This window comes from Alexandromys fortis, unplaced genomic scaffold, assembly GCF_014885135.2.
Source record: "Alexandromys fortis isolate MF-2015 unplaced genomic scaffold, M_Fortis_MF-2015_v1.1 scaffold_205, whole genome shotgun sequence".
NCBI lineage: Eukaryota > Metazoa > Chordata > Mammalia > Rodentia > Cricetidae > Alexandromys > Alexandromys fortis.
Genome location: NW_026068107.1, coordinates 346,877 through 366,954, shown reverse-complemented (window position 1 = coordinate 366,954; position 20,078 = coordinate 346,877). Strand labels below are relative to the sequence as shown.

The 20,078-nt window shown below is 42.1% G+C and overlaps 1 protein-coding gene and 1 non-coding gene across 22 annotated transcripts in view; one reads left to right on the top strand and one right to left on the bottom strand.

Moving 5' to 3' along the window:
• The first annotated feature begins 3,628 nt into the window (after positions 1–3,628).
• LOC126489741 (U6 spliceosomal RNA) lies at positions 3,629–3,735 on the top strand. Its single transcript, XR_007589010.1, has one exon. It is a non-coding gene; the product is annotated as a U6 spliceosomal RNA (small nuclear RNA).
• A 5,346-nt stretch (positions 3,736–9,081) lies between these two features.
• Plp1 (proteolipid protein 1) overlaps positions 9,082–20,078 on the bottom strand; it is a 102,017-nt gene continuing 91,020 nt past the window's right edge. For all 21 annotated transcript variants that reach the window (XM_050124157.1, XM_050124158.1, XM_050124151.1 and 18 more), the window contains 6 exons: positions 15,615–15,801; positions 14,760–14,916; positions 13,434–13,602; positions 12,911–12,984; positions 12,034–12,099; positions 9,082–11,144 (listed from right to left, as the gene is read on the bottom strand). In XM_050124157.1, coding sequence (XP_049980114.1) covers positions 11,073–11,144; positions 12,034–12,099; positions 12,911–12,984; positions 13,434–13,602; positions 14,760–14,916; positions 15,615–15,801 — 725 coding nt within the window. In that variant the 3' untranslated portion in view covers positions 9,082–11,072. The remainder of the gene's footprint in view (positions 11,145–12,033; positions 12,100–12,910; positions 12,985–13,433; positions 13,603–14,759; positions 14,917–15,614; positions 15,802–20,078) is intronic.

Below are 20,078 nucleotides of genomic sequence, written 5' to 3'. Positions count from 1 at the left end.
CGTGTGAAATGTGTGCACTCTACAGAAGTTGTAACAGTGATACATTATAAGTAGTATTTATATTAGTTTTAGATGATCAGAAAATTGTTTTATTTATATCAACTATAAAGACTGGTATTTTCACTCCAGTCATCAAGGTAAGATCGTTTTTAGTAAGTGAAAAGATAAATTCTTTTCAATAGACATATGTCATAAAGAGAGTATTTAAAAGCAGATATTAGGGCTGGAGAAATGTAGTTAAGAGCACTGTCTGCTCTTCCAGAGGACCCAGGTTCAATTCCCAATACCCACATGTTGCCTCAAAACTGTCTGTAACTCCAGTTCCAGAAAATCAGATGCCCTTGGTGGCCACCAGGCACACACAGCTGATGTGGGAGTCCCCTGTGTGTGCTGAGATTACCATTAATGAATAAAGAAACCGCCTTGGCCTGTTGGTGGGGCAGAACGTAGGTAGGCGGGGAGGACAGAACTAAATCCTGGGAGGAAGAAGGGAGGAGTCAGGAAGAAGCCATGTAGCCACAGGAGACAGATGCTGAGAATTTTACCCAGTAAGTCACAGTCACGTGACAATGTATAGATTAATAGAAATGGGTTAAATTAATAAAAGAGTTAGCCAATAAGAAGTTAGAGCTAATGGGCCAAGCAATGTTTTAATGAATACAATTTCTGTGTGGTTATTTTGGGGCTAAGCTAGCCGGGCGGCCAGGACAAACAAGCAGGCCCTCCTCCTACACACAGCACATATATACGTGCAGTGAAAACACTCATACACAGAAAAGAAAAATAAATAACTTTAAAGAAACAAGATACTTTGGGTCTAGAGAGATAGCTCAGCAGGTAGGAGTACTTACTGTTCTTATAAATGATTTAGGTATGGTTCCCAGCATCTGCATGGTGGCTTACATCTCTAACTCCAGTTCTGAGGAATCTGATGCCCTCTTCTGACCTCTGCTGGCACCAGGCATGCATATGGTATACAAACATACAAGCAAGCACTCACAAATACAAGTAAAAAAAAATTAATGTTTTAAACATAAAACAAAAAATGGCTATTTGAAAAGTTTTTCACTAACTTTAAGTGTGTTGCTGAAAACTGAGTTACCTATTTGCCCAACTTCTTAAAAGAGATTTTTTGTTTTTATTTTATGTGTTTATGTGTATGAATGTTTTGTCTTGCATGTATATCTGTACACTATCTGTGTGCCTGGTGCCAAGGAGGCCAGAAGAGAGAACCAGATCTCCTGGAACTGTAGTTAAGGTCTGTAGTAAGCTATCACGTGGGTGCTGGAAACTGAACCCAGGCTATCTTTAAGAATAATTGGTGCTTTCATCGCCCGATGAAAGTTAATCTCCAGGAGGATGACTATATGTCTTTCTTTGGGTTCACCTTCTTATTTAGCTTCTCTAGGATCACGAATTAAAGGCTCAATGTCCTTTATTTATGGCTAGAAACCAAATATGAGTGAGTACATCCCATGTTCCTCTTTTTGGGTCTGGCTTACCTCACTCAGGATAGTGTTTTCTATTTCCATCCATTTGCATGGAAAATTCAAGAAGTCATTGTTTTTTTACTGCTGAGTAGTACTCTAATATGTATATATTCCATCTTTCTTCATCCATTCTTCCATTGAAGGGCATCTAGGTTGTTTCCAGGTTCTCGCTATTACAAACAATGCTGCTATGAACATAGTTGAGCATATACTTTTGTTGTATGATAGGGCATCTCTTGGGTATATTCCCAAGAGTGGTATTGCTGGGTGAAAGCAGACAGAGACAGAGACCCAAATTGGAACACTGAACTGAAATCCCAAGGTCCAAATCAGGAGCAGAAGGAGAGAGAGCACGAGCAAGGAACTCAGGACCGCGAGGGGTGCACCCACATACTGAGACATTGGGGATGTTCTATTGGGAACTCAACAAGGCCAGCTGGACTGGGTCTGAAAAAGCATGGGATAAAACTGGACTCGCTGAACATAGCGGACAATGAGGACTACTGAGAACTCAAGAACAATAGCAATGGGTTTTGATCCTACTGCACGTACAGGCTTTGTAGGAGCCTAGGCAGTTTGGATGCTCACCTTACTAGACCTGGATGGAGGTGGGTGGTCCTTGGACTTTCCATAAGGCAGGGAACCCGGACTGCTCTTCGGGCTGATGAGGGAGGGGGACTTGGTTGGGGGAGGGGGGATATGGGAGGCGGTGGAGGGGAGGAGGCAGAAATCTTTAATAAATAAATAAAAATAAATAAAAAAGAATAATTGGTGCTTTTAACCACCGAGCCCTCTCTCTATCCCCTATTTGTCCTAACTTAAAAAAAAGTAATAGAGCATTTCTTTGCTAAGTGTGTGAATTTTATTTTTATTCATCTATTGATTTTTACATCCCAGCCACAGCCTTTCCCCTCCTCAACAGCTTTCACCCCATTCCTTCTCCCCGTTTCCTCTCTCCTTAATCCCCCCATTTCTGTCTCCATCCAAGAAAGAGCTGGTCTCCCCTGAGTATCAATAAAACATGGCATATCAAGTTGCAGTTAAGACTAAGCCTTCCCATTTATTAAGGCTAGACAAGGTGACCCAGTATGAGTAGTGTCCTCAAAACCTGTACAAGAGTCAGAGACAGCACTTGTTCTCACTGTTAGGATTCCCACAAGAAGACCAAGCTACACAATGGTAACAAATGTTCAAAGAGTTCCTAGCAGAGCCCCATGCAGGCTCCCTGGTTGTCAGTTCAGTTGCTGTGAGCCCCTATGAGCCCAGGTTAGTTGATTGTGTGGGCCTTCCCATGGTGTCCTTGACTCCTCTGGCTCCTACAATCCTTTCTCCTCCTCCTCTGCAGGATTCCCAAACTCTGACTAATGTTTGGCTGTGGTTTGCATGTTTCCATCAGTTGCTAGATGATGCCTCTCTGGTGACAATTTGGGCCTGGCACCAATCTAGTCTCAGGAGATAGGCAGTTCAGGCTACTTATTCGCTATTGCTAAGAGACTAAGCTGGGGTCCTCCTTGTAGACTCCTGGGAGATTCCCCTGCACCTGACCCTGAAATGTCCCCTCAGCAGTCTCCCTCATCATTCCCCCAGCAACCTGATCGCTCATGTTTCCATCCCCACCTACCCTAAGTCCACTCACAAAATGCCTTCTGTTTCCTTTCCAGAGAAATCTGCGTGTCCCCTCCCCCCCACCATGAACCCTCCTTGTCACCTAGTGTCTTTGGGTCTGTGGATGGTAGTATAGTTATCTTTTACTTTACAGTTAATATTCTCTTATGAGTGAGTGGATGCCATGTTTGTCCTACCTCACTCAGGATGACTTTTTCTAGTTCCATCCATTTGCCTTCAAATTTCCTGGTGTCCTTGTTTTGAGTAGTACTCCGTTGTGTAAATGTACCACATTGTCTTTATCCATTTCTCGGTTGAGGGGCATCTAGGTTTTTTTCAGGTTGTGGCTATTATGAATAAAGTATCTATGAGCATGGCTGAGCAGGTATCCTTGTGGTAGGAGTGAGCATCCTTTGGGTATATGCCCAAGGGTGGTATAGCTCTGGGTCTTGTGGTAGACTGATTCCCAGTTACGCGCCTAAAACTTAGCCATAACAATAGTTTAAACTTATTTGTATAAATATTTTCCTCTGGTGCTCACTTTGACAGCACATATACTAAAACTGGAATAATACAGAGAAGATTAAAATGGTCCCTGCCCAAGAATGACATGCAAATTCATAGTGTTTGACAGTTTTCTAAAAAGATTTTGCTTGAAAATGTCATAACGGTATCTAATACTTTGTATATTAATTTCTTTATTTTTTTTTTTTTTTTGGTTTTTCGAGACAGGGTTTCTCTGTGGTTTTGGAGCCTGTCCTGGAACTAGCTCTTGTAGACCAGGCTGGCCTCGAACTCACAGAGATCCGCCTGCCTCTGCCTCCCGAGTGCTGGGATTAAAGGCGTGCGCCACCACTGCCTGGCTATATTAATTTCAAAAGTTTTCTAGAAGCACAAGGAATATGGGAAGTAAACTATTACTTTTTTATTTTATGAGTCACTGATTAGATGTTAGGGAGAATGAATCACCATCGTCATCATCATCATCATCTTATTCTTATTCTTCTTATTATTATTGGTTTTTCGAGATAGGGTTTCTCAGTAGCTTTGGAGCCTGTCCTGGAACTAGTTCTCGTAGATCAGGCTGGCCTAGCTCACAGAGATCCACCTGCCTCTGCATCCTTAGTGCTGGGGTTAAAGGCGTGTACCACCATCGCCCGGTGAGAATGAAATTTAATAAATCAAAGTTCAGCAAAATATCTTTAAAATGTGCAGTAAGACTGAAAATTCAGTGACACAATTTTCTGAGAACATGCATCTATTTAGATACATGAATTTTTATAAGGTTTCATTTTCAGCTATAACACCATTCAAGATAAATGTCAGTTTAAAATGAACTCAGCCTTCTTGAATAATAAAGTATTGTTTCATAATTAATGAAGCATAATCAGTCATACTGACCTCACTAAAATACTAATAATAACATGTTTAAGAGTACATTCTATAACCACCAAAGAGAACATATTTAATAAACAATTTCACATTTATCTCACACTTTAAAATAGTATATATTAAATGTTAGTATAGCAGTATATGGATATGCTGTTACTATCGGAAAGATTAGTGAGATATTATTTCAATGCATCTTATAAGATTACACACAGAAAACCCAAAATTTTAATGTATATGTAAGTCATCCTGGTATATATATTCCTAAAATTTGGTTTCTGTTCAGCTGCTTATCCACACAGCACACTGTAAAGCAGCAAAGTCATGTTTAGTAGGGTTGCACAGTTAAAAGGATGTTTGAAGATTGCTGAGAAAAATGAGCCGACAGCAGTTCTTTGCTTCTCTCAGTAGTTTTGGAAGGAACTGAGCTACAGTCACTGCTTTTCTACTTTATAACTGCCGTGGTTTGGATGAGTAATGTCCCCCACAGGCTCCGGTACTTGCACATTTGGTTTCCAGCTGGCCGTACTGTTTGGGGAGCCGTGGGTGCCGCAGCCTTGCTTGAGAAGGTCACCAATAAGGAGCTTTGAGATTCTATGGCCTCGCTCTACTTCCAGACCACTCCTCTGCTCCATGCTTGTGGCCAAGGATCTGAGCTCTCAGCTTTCTGTTCCGCTTGCCACGCCGTCCCCATCATTACAAACTCTAAACCTCTGGAACCTGAGCCCCAAATAGCGCCCCCTTCTGGAAGTCGCCTTGGTCAGGGTGTTTTAACCCAGCCAGAGAAAAGTAACACACTGACAAATGCCTGATACAGCTGTTCTCTGTTCTACGGAGAAGTTATTAGTAGGTTGAGCTGGGATAAGAGCACCATCCCTGTATGGGAGTAGAAATAACTGAAACACACAGTCCAGCAAGAACTTGCTTCTGCCTTACTAAGGTGTGATACGCTGTGCGAGTACTTGGTCAAGGGCAGTTATTATACTTGGAACTGGTTGCCTATGGACTGGGTTATAATTATCTTTAGACAGTTACTTTGTGTTTTCTTTGACACGGAGACAAATAACCATCAAAATATTACTATGTCAGAGTATGACTAAAATTGTTTAGGCTGAGAAAAATATCAAGACTGTCAAAATCACTGCAGCTATTAAAACAAACACACATACATACACACAAATTCAGTAAACACCCGTCCTACAGCTTCCTTTGAGATTTATCATTACTCGTGTTTTCCCAGGTAAGCGAGCTGAAGAAAAAGACCATGAGGGACTTGCTCTACAGAATGATTTATGTTTTCACGCAAGAAATAGAGAACACTGAAATGACAAACTGATTTAAAAAATAATATGTAAGGTTCTCTTTCTATCAATAATTAGCAGAGCCACTTGTATCTGGCAATGTGGTCTTCCTATAAGTAGAAATTCTTTGGGTTTTTTGTTTTGTTTTGGTTTTTTCGAGACGGGGTTTCTCTGTAGCTTTGCAGCCTGTCCTGGAACTAGCTCTTGTAGACCAGGCTGACCTCGAACTCACAGAGATCCACCTGCCTTTGTTTCCTGAGTGCTGGGATTAAAGGCATGAGCCACCACCACCCGGCAATTCTTAGTTTTAAACTTTGCTATTATTGTGGTGTGTGTGTGTGTGTGTGTGTGCATGCGAGCGCACATGTGCATGCATGATGTATGTCAGAGTATGCACACTTATATGACATGGTGCACACTGGTAAGTCAGAGGGCAACTTCGTGGGGTCAGTTGTCTGTCCTCTTCCACCTAAATGTGGGAACCAGGGATCAAACTGGGATCATTTGGCTTGTACACTTAATGGTTTCACTTGCCAAGTTATTGTTCTGAACCCCTTTTAACTTTTTTGCTTTCTTTTCAATTTTTACATTACAATATTGCATTTTACATTAATAATTTATATTATTATAAAAATTAATAATTGTATTATTTCCATATTACATGTGAATATATAATTATTCACATGCTTATGTGAATAATGTGTGCATTTGGGTATATGCAGGTGGCACAGCATGCCTATGGAGGTTAGAGGACAACGTTTGTTCATTAGTTTTTTTTTATTTGTTTATTTATTATGTATACAATATTCTGTCTGTGTGTATGTCTGCAGGCCAGAAGAGGGCACCATACCTCATTTCAGATGGTTGTGAGCCACCATGTGGTTGCCGGGAATTGAACTCAGTACCTTTGGAAGAGCAGGCAATGCTCTTAACCACTAAGCCATCTCTCCAGCCCCGTCATTAGTTCTTGATAAAGGATGATACTTATGTGACATTCTCATTTTGTGTTAATGTGGACACAAGGTCATATTGCCCTTCATTTTAAAAAGTTGTTCTGCATGTGAGTTCATTCATGTATTAGGACTCAAACAAGCTGTGAATTTTCATGTATGGATTAGACTGTTTTCAATACTGCAGCCCTTAGACTACAACTTTGTGGTTTTCTTTTCTGGTGTTTTCAAGACAGTGCTTCCCATAATACATACACAGTCAATTAAGCTGAACACTTTTCATGTTGGTGAGCAAAAGAGTTCAAGGCTATTAAACAGCTTTCAATGCTCAGTATCATACCAAACCTTTTCTCTACACATGTACTGGCATTTCTACCTTATTTTATGTGACCCCTTTCTTCCTTGGCTTCTCATATTTAGCCTTGACTGAGAGAAAGAGGCAGGCTGAATAGCTCGTGTTCACATAAATACTGATCCGCACGCCCTCTGACTCCTCACACGACTAAGTGGGTGGGAGGAAGAACAGGCATTGTGCCAGTGTATGCATAAATGCTGTCACATGTAAGGCAAGAAGCAGGGTGACATAAAGCAAGTCACAAGTTGTCAAGGACTCTAAATTGAAGTTTTGTTTTTTATCAAGGTCCCAGAAAACCGAAGCCACATGAAGTCATGACCCTTAACCACTGCCCCTCCCACATCCTGAAGGCGGGAATCAGATACTCATCGCAGTCAACCAACCAGATTGATGTTTCATGCTCCCTTCCTCCGCTCTGGGAGACCCTTCTGCTATGCATGAAGGTGAGAGGGATCCTTGAGTGTAAGACCATGTCGGTATGATCCTTCTACCCACAAAGCCCCCAAACATGAACTTCCCAGGGTTTAGCAAAAAGTTGTTTTCTCAATGAATGTATAGCGAATGAAAGCATGTCTCTTTGAAAGAAAGGGGCGGCTTCCACACACAGTAAGAATGCACTCAATACTGACCCTGGTGTTGTAAGAAAATGTTTCTTGTTTTTACTGCTGTATTTTAATTTTTAGCTGATCTGAGTACAAAGAGAGCTCTTTCATTTCAGAGAATGAAGGTCTATGGTGTGTGGGAGAGCAGCTAAGAACAATGGGCTCAATTGATAAACTAGAGAGGCTCTCAGCTTCTGAGAGCCTGGAAACTCCATCTATAGCTCCATCCCAGAGGGCAGAACTAAATAAGGACAGATGGAAAACACAGCTTTCTTGGGAACTGGCTTTTGCTCCTCTGAGGCAAAAATACATTCACTCCGTAGCACCCTCAGTCGGTTCTCCCAAACGTGGTGCTGTGCCCTTGTTTCTAGTGTCTAAAAATAAATCACGTATTTTTCTATTCTTTGTCTTAAATTCATTCAACCAGACTTACTTGGAGAATATTGTGCCGAAGCAAAAATCAGGGGCTGCAATTGAACCACTTTTGAATAGAGCTCCTTAACGGACGACTCACATGTTGCCTACAGCCAAAGTCTCCTTTCTCATGCTCCTTATCGGCCACATGTACAAGACAAACCTACAGCGAATTTTCAGTTAGGTTTCTTCTGGCTGGTCATCAGAGTGCTGTCCATGTTATGGTAGGTGAGCTATAGCCTAAACTCCCCAGGGTAATGCGTACCATTAATTTGTTTGAATTCTCAACTGCCACAGCGCATTGAATTGATATTGTCCTCGTTTTATCTCCCCAGCTCTATAAACATTCAACTTCAAACCTTTCATTTAGCAGTTCCCAAGTGAAACTATGTATTACTCATGTGGGAAGCACCACAGTATCTCTATTGGAATAGCTAAACAATTTTGAGAAAAGATAAAAAATAATTTAACACTAAATACACCAGGTGCTGGGGCACCACAATGACACTGGGAAAGGAAATCTTACTGACTCCGCATAAGCAGAACACTCTGAAACCCAAGAGAAAAATAAAGCGTTAAACAAACAAGCAAAACAAAATGAACTGTTATAGAGACCTGAATTCAGTCCAGTAGGGTAGTACACGCCTTAATCCTAGCACTTAAGGCAGGCAGATCTCTATGAGTTCAAGGCCAGCCTGGTCTGCACAGAGAGTTCCAGGACAGGAACAGGTGGATCATAGTGAAACCCTGTCTCAAAGAACAATATTCAAGTTCAGACAAGCATTTATTGGGTTTCTTTGGGCAAACTGTTTGCATCCATTTCTTAGTGTCTTTAGGTGTAAAAAGAAGTAACTTACATTTTTCATAGAAGTAGTGCAAGAACAATCTACGTGGCCTGAAATATATACGAGCACCTTAGCTATAACTAAGGTCCTTGTTAGCGAGGTCAAACAGAACAATTCAAAGGACAACATGTTTGATTGAGAACATTCTTAATTTTATTTTCTTTAATTTTATAAAATACATTTTGTAAGATGAGTTTCTAAAAGTTTATTCTTTATGTTGTTAAAATCCAAATTCTCTATCAGAATTGAAGGAAACACTTGCAGTTGATTAACTCTCTTTGTACGTGTGTGTGTGTATGCATGTGAGGTTTGTAGGGAACAGCTGGTTACGTTATTAAATCAAAACAAAATAAAAGATAGAGATGATTCCACTTTCCTTGATCTTGATTGGTTTCTCACAGATCCTTTCCCCTCTCCTCACTCTTGTATACCCTAGTTATCTTACATACTGGCCCAAGAACAAGTCTTCACTGTCTTCTTATCAAGTCCTTCAACATGGCAGAAACCATTTTGGGGAATAAGGACGACAGAAGTCTGTAATGAAAGATCTATAATAACCTTTCCTTCAAGATCGGAGTTTTTTTTTTTAATTTTAATCCCAAAGTTAACAAATCCCAGATACTTGAAATCTGGTAGTTGAGGTTTCTAGTTCTTTCTGTCTGTCCTCTGCATGTCTCCAGATCTCCATGGAAGCTTACCAAATGAACGGCTGGCAGCTAGTACAATCTATTATGTGACCTATATATACCAAGAGACAATAACCTCTACGCTAAGCCTAATTCTCAAAATGCCAAGGTGACATTAGCAAGTAAAGTCATTTGTCATTTGTTAGAAAAGAAAATATTGGACAGCTTATTCAACTTGAGACTCAAATTTACCAAGCCGATTTCTACAAATGGCATGCTTGTGGAAAATCCAAATAAATTCATGGGACTAGACAGTTTGAAATATTTTTTGTGATGCTTACTGTCCAGGTTTCTTTTTTTCAAAAAGAACTGCAATCAAAACTCATTCTCCAGATCTTTCTGATCTAACTCCCAACAAGAGCTAAAGAATTGGAAAAGGTGAGACATGAATCCTTCTGACTAATCAAGATCTTCAAATCACCTGCTCTAGTGAATAGCTAAAACCCCAGGAAAAGAGCACCATGGTGAAGATATGCCAGAGGCCAGAGGACACAATTAACCGACAGAAAAATAAAAGATATTCTATCCAAAGAGTTAACTATCTTGCATCTAGCCGAGAGCCATCTTAAGCTACACCTTTAGCCTCCGCCAACTGCTGCTCTTTAGGTCACAGTCTTATTTCATGAAAGCTAGTTTCCTTCTGTTCTCAGCTCCTTGGAAACCACAGGGTTGTCATGGTAGCTATTATCAAGGAGAAGGGAGTGAGCAGAGCCTGACAGCACTGTTTCTCTTCCTAATGAGGTGTAAGGACAGACTTTGCCCCTTTGTCTACACTGTGCTTCCTGATGCCGTAAGGTTGGTTGAATTAGGGCTTACATAGTCCACTGCCATTGGGGTCAGAGCTCTCTTTCTAAGGGTGAAAGATCCTTGCTTTGACCCCTGTCTCCCAGTTGCAGGAGGCAGATTTGAGCAAGTGCTATTGCTTTGCTAGCATTCTTTCCTTTGCTTCTGTCTTCAATGGAAATAGGAAGATAAGGGTGAGTTCTTGGTTTGGGGCATCAAGGAGAATATAGCTGGCTCCTATTGATGGCAAGGAGACCAAGGACATTCCTCCTCTCTCCCTGAGAATCTTTCTTTCTGCTTTGTTTTTCTCAATGGAAATGCCCTTTGTGAAGAAGTACATCCTGGTCTTTAGGAGATGCTCCCAAACTGAACTAGAGCTTTCATTCCTCTGTGACTTGCAGCTGGAGAAGCGCCTTCTCAGGCGCTCTCCACTTCTAGCAGGAACCAGCTGTGGAGCAAAATGACTAAAAGAGGTACAGAAAAGGGAGAGTCCAGAGAGAGATTAATCACAGCAAGACTCTCCTTTCTTGTTATACTCATCAAGTAAGAAGAGGGCCAATCAGTGGCAAAGGCAGAGTTAAGACGGGAGACACAACACTGTAGGCTGTGTGGTTAGAGCCTCGCTATTAGACAAGGGAGTTTCTACAGGAGCTCAGAACTTGGTGCCTCGGCCCATGAGTTTAAGGACGGCGAAGTTGTAAGTGGCAGCAATCATGAAGGTGAGCTGTGGGGAACAGAAGAGAGAAGACGAATGAGAGCAGAAAGAGGAAGTCTCCCTACTCAAAACCTTTTGTGAACGAGGGAGAGAGTGGAAGTAAAATCACAACTAAATCAAAGGATATGGTCTGAAAAAAAAAAAGCCCCTAAAAACCATATCCTTGGCTTTTTCTACATATGTGAATAGAAGTCTTCTATTAGACACTTAATAGCCCATTCCCAGATAACCTAATCAATAAAGACATATTCCACAGCTCAGTTCTGCTAACAATTGACCTTTCCTTAAGGACCCTAGCTGGGCCTATGCTGTCACATCAGCATGTCTAGGGGACTTAGAGCATAGTGTTTGCTATCCACACACAGCTACTTTGTGCAGCAGAGCCGTCCTGTGTTTTATGCATCAACTGATTTTACAGACCAGAAGTGAAATCCTCCAGGTACTGAGGAGAATTCTGGGAGATCCTCCTTGTAGCTAACTGCTACCTCAGAGACTCGAGGTAAATCACCTTGCCCTTTAGTGCCTTAGCAATAAGCAGACTTCATTGTTACCGTAGTCGACACTACCTGCAGGATCCAGGGCACAGGACTGCAGCAAGTCATAACAATTCTAACGTGAGGATGTCCTTCCAGTTTCCCCAAGGAATTAAATCCACTAGCGACTACAGAAGATGTTTAGACTATACAGGATCCCGGGATACAGCGAATCCTTTTAGAGATGGTTCCATACTCTGCCAGTGTCTGGACAACCGGTGGTAGAAATATGGAGCCCCACACCTTGCTGTCCCTTCTCAGAGCCTCTCTCCAATTTCAAAGTTGGAAGGAGTATCTCTTCTAGCCTCAGCCTAATAGCTATCCCTGGAGCACTTATTTTCTAATATTATTTTAAAACAACTTACCAGGGAAACTAGTGTGGCTGCAGCACCCACAAATGCAGCAATAAACAGGTGGAAGGTCATTTGGAACTGCGGGAAAATGCGTGTGAGAGAATTATTTCTTATATCAGAAAATAAAAGCGTGATCCACTATAATAGTGAATGAAGTCTTCTGGACGGGTTGACATCTTGCCTGTATGTTAATTTGTGTCTCTAAGTTTTCACTTCCCTAAGTGCCAACCTCCCATTTACCTGTCTGTCAGCGCATCTCACACCTGCAGCATCCCAAAGACTCAGAAACGAGATTAATGATCCCACAGAAGTAACACATTTCCTACAGTTGTGCCCAGGATCCCACATCCGAAAGTCAGTACTTCCTTTTCAAAGATGTTGTTTTTCTGACTTCCTCCCCAGGATTTGCTCTCATTCCCTTGCCTCCGCGGCATATATCTGTTCTCGATGGAGCATTTTCTCTTCTTCAACTATACTGATTTCACCTCTCAATGGAGATTGAGGAGTTCCACACTGAACGTATTTTATAGAGCCCATGTATGTCTTTATGCATGACCCATTCTCTTAAGTTTTGAACCAAAATGAAGATTTTCATTTGGGAAATTTTACTAAAGTTATATATTTTTCTTTTAATGAGGGGAGTCTGAGAAAGTAAGATTTCTAATGCAGTTCTTGGGAAAATAGGTACTTTTACTTTTAATCAGTATGCTCACTGACTCAGGCATACTTAGCCTTTATTTTGTAGATGGGAAATCTGCTTATTCAAAGTTCAACAAGGAGATATTATAATCCTTGAAATTGATGGTCATGTGGAGAAACTTCTGTTATAGGCCAGAAATTCTGTGTTATTAGCCAATCTATTTCAAAATAACCTGAATCATTCACTTACCTCAGCTGTTTTGCAGATGGACAGAAGGTTGGAGCCACAAACCTTGCCAGGGAAAGCATTCCATGGGAGAACACCTAAGGTGCAAAGATGAACCAGAGTGAACTTCACAGGGCTAGAGGCTGTGAGGAGGCCTGCTTCTTCCCTATCCTAGCAGTAAGCCTGATATCGACAGTAAGTGTGGTCCTGTTCCCTAAAATTTCCATGAAGGCAAAGGTGGTATTGATAATGGTGAAATCTTATAGAATTGTAATGTGCTGCTTTGGGGGTTGGTAGCAGCAGTCAGAGAAAAGGAGTAAGGACACCCAAGAAACAAACGAACAAATGAACACTGCCAAAGCTTCCATATCCCCTTTCTGGGGTGGGGGAACCTCAGTTTCAGTGGAAAGAGATTAATAAACTAAGATGCATTTATTTATCATCTCAGGAGATTTCCAGAATCACCATCCTCCTCACCTGAGCACAAAACAAGTACATGCTGCTTCTATAGATGCCAGGGAATCTAAAGCTCCCCCATCCAACTCACCGTACATTCTGGCATCGGCGCAGAGAGTGCCTATACTGGCAGAAGTCTTGCTAGGGAAGGCAATAGACTGGCAGGTGGTCCAGGTGTTGAAGTAAATGTACACAGGCACAGCAGAGCAGGCAAACACCAGGAGCCACACAACAGTCAGGGCATAGGTGATGCCCACAAACTAAAACAATCGACATAGGGTAGTTACAAATCAGCACCAGCTTGCAGATCCTGAAACACAAACTGGGAGATCCTGGCGTGGCATGTGCCAACAAAGTCAGATTCCAGGAATCCCCCTCAAATGAAATTAGTGAGCAGGGCAGTTCTGCCAAGTGTCATTGGCAGTGTCTCTCAGAGAACTGGCCCAGAGTATAACGATGGGTAGGGGGAGTGGGTGGGAGTTGGAGTGAGGCGGATCCCTGGGTTAGAGGGGCTTCAAGGAATTTGGAGGGCAGAGAAGGTGTAAAGAAGTAAAAATAAAAAAGTCCTGAAAGAAAGTTGTGCCATTTTGTGCCTTAGGCTGAGCTTACAAGACATTCTTTGCCACAAGAGTTTTGTTCCCTAGTCACAGAACAATGCCAATGGGAGATTTAAATTTCAGAGCTAAAACCATTCTAAGCTAGCTGCTGGTCACAAAAGGTCATCAGCATACCACACACATATTCAGACCCCAAAAGATCTTTAACTCTTGAAAAAAAAAAAGGCATGTCTTTCTAAAACATGGCTAGCCCAAAAGTAAGTGTGAAATATCCTGATGGAGCCTAACCCTCTCTGGGACCCTCAACAGTATAGGATCCCAGAACACTGTGACTTGAAGTCAATTCTTTCATTTCTATGGTCCACCCTCCATTTCAGGTTACGTGTCTAAGTCTCAATTCCAAGTCTAGCATTTTAGATTCTTATATATCCGGTCCACTCTTGTAGTCCCTGCTAGGAACAAAATAAAGGGATACCAACAGATTGGTTAGAAATGGTCTTATTGTATAAAGCATCCTACAAAATTCATGCTTTTCAGTTTGAGATAAAATTTTCTAGGGAACCTTTGAAAGGTGAGGCTAAGCCGGCCAGGCACCACGTTCTTCCTGACCATATCGTTCGGCTGTTAGCCATCGCTTCCTCACTCAAAAGCCAGGCCTCTGGAGAGGACCAACCTTGGGTGGGGATGAGGCCACAGACTCACGCCCAATTGTCTCCCGCCCCTTGTTATTGCCACAAAATCCTGAGGATGATCACCTTGTCGGGATGTCCTAGCCATTTTCCCAAACAATGACACACCCGCTCCAAAGAATGAGCTTGATGTTGGCCTCTGGAACCCCTCCCCTTCTGGCCCCCTGTTACCGTTGCGCTCAGGCCCTTGCCGCAGATGGTGGTCTTGTAGTCGCCAAAGATCTGCCTGACTGCGCCGGTGGTGTAGAAGCCCTCAGCCAGCAGGAGGGCCCCATAAAGGAAGAAGAAAGAGGCAGTTCCATAGATGACATACTGGAAAGCATGAATCCTGCATTGGCAGACAGAAAAGCCAGACAATTGTATTCAGAGGGCACAGGTCTTCTTGTCCATTAGTAAGGTAGATGCCGAGGTAGCTGGACATTTTTGAGAGGAACCACTAGGTTTCACTTGTGTTCCTTCACCTTTCCTCGCTGAAGTAAATGAAGCCAGAGAGAAGGTAGGCAAAAGCACGCGCTTCCCTTCCCCTTTTCTATTCCTTGTTAGCCTGCATCCTAGAGAACCATGTTTGCCCCTCCTCGCCTGACCCTTCACAAGTGCTACTCCAAAGGAGAGATCAGCTAGACAATCCGGGAGATGCATGAAGAACTCTAGGAGTAGGGGCGACATCACTAAGCCTGAGTGCACGAAAACAGTGTCCGACCAAGACCTCTGCCCCATCACCGGACCTCCACCTGCCACTGTGGAGATGATTCCAGCAACACTAAAATACCGAGCAGAAATCGGACCCTGTGTGAGCAAACACAGGGGAGCGAGAGGAGGCAGACCTCTTTTCTGAACCTGACATTGTCCCCTCACTACAAGCTTCCAACATGGCGTGGAAGAATCTGTATGCAGAGGGATGGTCAGGAATTCCAGCTGGCTCTACATTGGTGCCCTCCTAGTTACTAAGATGCTGATGAGTTTGGTACCTCCAAGACAGGGTGAGGAGAAGAAAAGACATGGGTCTGGGAGTGGGAAAGTACTTACACATTAATGAGATACTCATAGTCCTGGTAGTTTTTGGAGAAATAGGTCTCAATTAGCTTCTCTGTACCAGTGAGAGCTTCATGTCCACATCCACAGAACAGTGCCACTCCAAAGAAACACAATCCAGTGGCCACCAGGGAAGCAAAGGGGGCCCCCACCAGACATCTTGCACAGCACTCTAACAAGCCTAGGGAAGAAGGAGAGGAGGAGTCAGGTATGCATAACAGGTAACTCATGCACTCACACCCACCCCTGGGCCGAGCAGCCCATGCTGCCAAGCACACAGAGTGGTTATCTGGGGAGTTCTAAAGGTGAACCTGTAGCTTTTAGCTTTTGGAATGTGAGACTGACCCAGAATCATTATTTTGTCTCATTCTTAAAAATGAACCCTTACCTTCAGAACACAGACCATATGGGCTTTTAAAGGAAATCAAATAATTCAAGTAACAATCCAGGGAGGTGAAAAGATCGACCCTTCTTTCCTTTCTTTTGGAGTCTGTTGACTTCGCTTCATCAGTCACCAACTATGGAATAAATGTGCACAGCGCTGTCCATGGGATATGAAAACAGAAAGGTACAAACTGCCAGATTGGAATCTCCACTTTACTGAAGAAAAATGAATGAAATAGGTGTAATATTTTCCACCAACAATTCCAGGAAACCAAGTAAATGGCTCCTGAGAGTAAATATATCTAGAATTTGAAAAGAAAGAGTGCCAACCATAGATGTCAGTATTTTCAGACACAATCTGAACCGCAAGAGCATTCCAGGTGGAAGGCAGAATGAAAAGCGCATGTTTCTGGATGTTCCCACACATGTGTATTTCTTAGTCTAGATAGAAGGGAGTAACCCAGAGAAGAAAGAAACTGGCACAGGACACGGAGGGGCTGGAAAGATGGCTCGATGGTTAAGAGTGCTTGGTGCTCTTCTACAGAATCCATGTCAGACAGCTCACAACTGCCTGTAACTTCAGTTTTGGAGTATTTAATGCCCTATTCTACAAAAATATATTTTAATAAAGGCTTGATTATTTTTCAATGCTTTGCCTGTTTGCTCCACCACAGCTTGTCCAGTTCCTGTACCCTCAAGATCACACTGAGATTCTCTTGGTAAGGCCACAAAGAGACTTTCTGTAATAGCCACAGAAGCTTTCTGGCATGGAACTTGGGCCACGGGAACACACAGGGCCTGGGAACACAGGTGTCTTAAGGTGGTAAGAATACCTGAGATCCCAGACCAGGTACCTCTCAGCCCTTGCCAGTGCTGCTGAGAAACAAGAAAGGGACATAAAGTAGTCACAGACTCTGGAAGTAGCTATGTTCCAAGTTCTGGTGTTATATGAAATAAAACTGACCAAGTGCCAAGCAGATGACTGACTAGACAGAGGGACGTGTGGTTCCCTCTGGCCTCTTGACCAGATCTGCAAGAAGTAGAAAATGAAAATTTAAGGTCTTTAATTGATAGTGTGTGCAGACATAGTATAAATTCAATATATGCATATGTGTATGATATATAAAATATACATACATACATATATTTAATAATGTGTGCATATACACATATATAGGTCAGTTGATTTTTATGCATCTATTCCTATATTAAGTGCACATACAATCAGAACATGTGTCTGAGAAAGTACTAGTCTGTGATAAGTATGTTGTAACTTCTTACCCCATTATAGAATGAAAATAATTTTCTAAAGTTTGAACTTTTATATTCATGTATTTCTCCACACCAAGTTCAATTATCTACAACAGGGTACCAGGGGAAATAAAAGTTCATTGCCTGATTCCCTTAATATGAGCTCAGTTTTTATTAAAAATACTTAAAAATGCTGTGATTTCCACAGCTAAGTTGAATAATGTCAACAGATGTTGAAAGATCAAATTATGTGTATCATGAAAAAGTTGGGAGGGAGGCATTTGTCTTTTTTATCAGAATCACAGAATAAGTGAGCCCTATTACCCACCATTCACTGAAAAGACAGCCTATCCTGGACTTCAAAGAGATAAGGCTCAGAAGCCCAAGCCAAAATATGTAGCTGAACTGGGTTCCTTTTGCTTTCTCCAATCTCAAGCCCTCTATGAGAGACAATCAATTTGTAGCTCTGCCGCTGTGAGGAGATGCTTAGTTTACTCAATGTGAACTTTGCAAGAGAGGATGTGCACTACTGGCTTATGATATGTGTGCACGTGCACACTTGCACAGGTGTGTACAATGCATGCGTGAGTATGCCAAAGAAAAGCAAAACAGCTGAAACCCACCACTGTCTTGGGGGAGACATTCCAGAAATTGAATCTTCTTTTTATCATTAGGTTAAGATACTACATGTATCCAGTAAGTTAAGAAAAGCACTTGGAAGTAAACAGCCCCAACATTTTCATTCTCTGCCCTCTGAACTCCTCTCCACCCTCAGACTCTTAGACTCTTCTAGTAAAGAAGGTCTCTAAAGCCTGAGGTGGGGGAGGGGAGGTCAGTGACCCTACTGTTCCCTCTCTCTCCAGCAAAGGGTCAAGCCTTGGACACAGCCCTCCATCACTTCCCTGAACAAAGAAGCCTTGTTTCCTCCTGAGATCTCAGGAGCCTCATTGGTATTCTGCAAGGCCCTGCATGTCTGGGGGTGGGAAGGGGGTCAGATCCAGTAAACAATGGCAGGACTGTTTATTTAGCCCAGGGTAAGGAGAGCTATCTACCCTGGCAAGTGGTCATCCTGTGCCCATTCACTCACCCCAGCTTTTTCACCAGGGCATGGCCTAATGGTGAGGCAGGTGTGATCAGGAACACAAGCTCTTGCCAGGCAAACAGAGAAATGTACTCAATGCTTTAGCCCATGCCCCTCTGTATCCTCTACTCTAGGATCGTTTCCCCTCTTATCATCAAGTGATGAAACAAAGAATGAGTTCTCATCCTAATCATTTGGTGGTCATCAAAATAACCAGAAAATGTCACATTCCATGTTTTTACTGGGTGAGAAAACTTTGGGAGCTACTCGAAATCACCACCTGATACTGTATCTTTTTACACCCATTTTCTCAGATAATAATGTAACACCCCCTTTCTGCTCTACTGATGTTCAAAGCAGGAAATAAGGACATAGACTTTAGCAAAGTCTCTCTCTAATGTAGAATCCAACACAAATGCCCTGAGATAGATGTACTGCTGTTAGGTTATAAAATAGTTCACAACATCAAAACAAGCATCAGATGTTAAAGTCCTCAAAATTCAGATGAAATATTTGTTCTAAGGGCATTCAAGTTCAGCGGAAGTGAAGAATCTCAGCTAATCTGCCCAAGCAAAAGTCAAAATTTGAATTCCAACAAGAAAAAACTCAGAACATATAAGAGACTGTCTTTTCATCAAAGCATTCTGAATAAAAGTCCACTGGGTTCATTTCGATTTTTCACAATCCAAGAAATGAATCTGGGAACATGTGAGCAACAGCCTAAAACCATAAGCTCTCTGTTTCAGAATACCTCAGGGTCAAGAGGGTTTTGAATGTTAAAAGGCATCCTGTCATTTCCCAGCTAAGTATAAATTGTGATGTAGTGGAGTCAGTATCAAAGAATTACATACTACAACTGCTACTCAATGAGATTTAAATGTCTCATTTTGATGACTGATCACAGAGAAAATTAATGATGCTTTCTTTTCCTTTGTGTTGGGGCGGCTTGAGGACACTAACATTAAATGCATTACTAGTAACACATATGCTTCAAGAAATAGGAAGAAACTAAGAGTCCAAGTTCCTTTTCTCAGAAAGCTTCCACTCTTGTTTGGGAGATCAAATTAATTTCTTAAATGAAAACCAAAGCTACCTATTATCTAGTGTTAAAATGAATGTAACCAAATCCTGTGGAGAAAATATAAGTAAAGACATTAGTTAATAATGGGTTATATTCATCTCCAAATCCCCCAAACAAGCAAGCATGAGCAATCTGTAATAGAACGAACGTCCCTTCTCATCAGTGTTCTTTGTCAGAGATCAACAGTACTATTGTGACTCTCAGATTAAGGCCCATCCCAGTGACTGTCCTGACTCTGATTCTTTAAGTAGGAGCCAAGTGCTCTAAAGCACTCCCTCCTTTCCCGTGCCCCGGGCACACCTCAAGGACCAGCTCCATGATGGAAATTCAGTGTGAATCTGGGAACTCATCAAAGGGAGGAGAGGAAGGGCTTTCATAGAAAGGAATGGGAGAAAGAGACCAATTGTAGCCCGCACAATTCCCAGCTTGTCTCTTGGATCCAGCTGACAAAGGGAGAGATAGAAGAACCCTGTACAATAGAGCTTAAACAACAGGCAAGCTCTTTGAGTGAGAAACTGGTCCCATCTCCCTAAGTCTCTACTCTGCACTGCAGTCTTCCCCTCCTCCCAGAATCCACCCCTTAACTTCAACCTACAAACAGAGGCTTCCTTGATCAGGGCCTATAGCCATTAACATGGCCAAGATGCTAGAACAGCTGTGA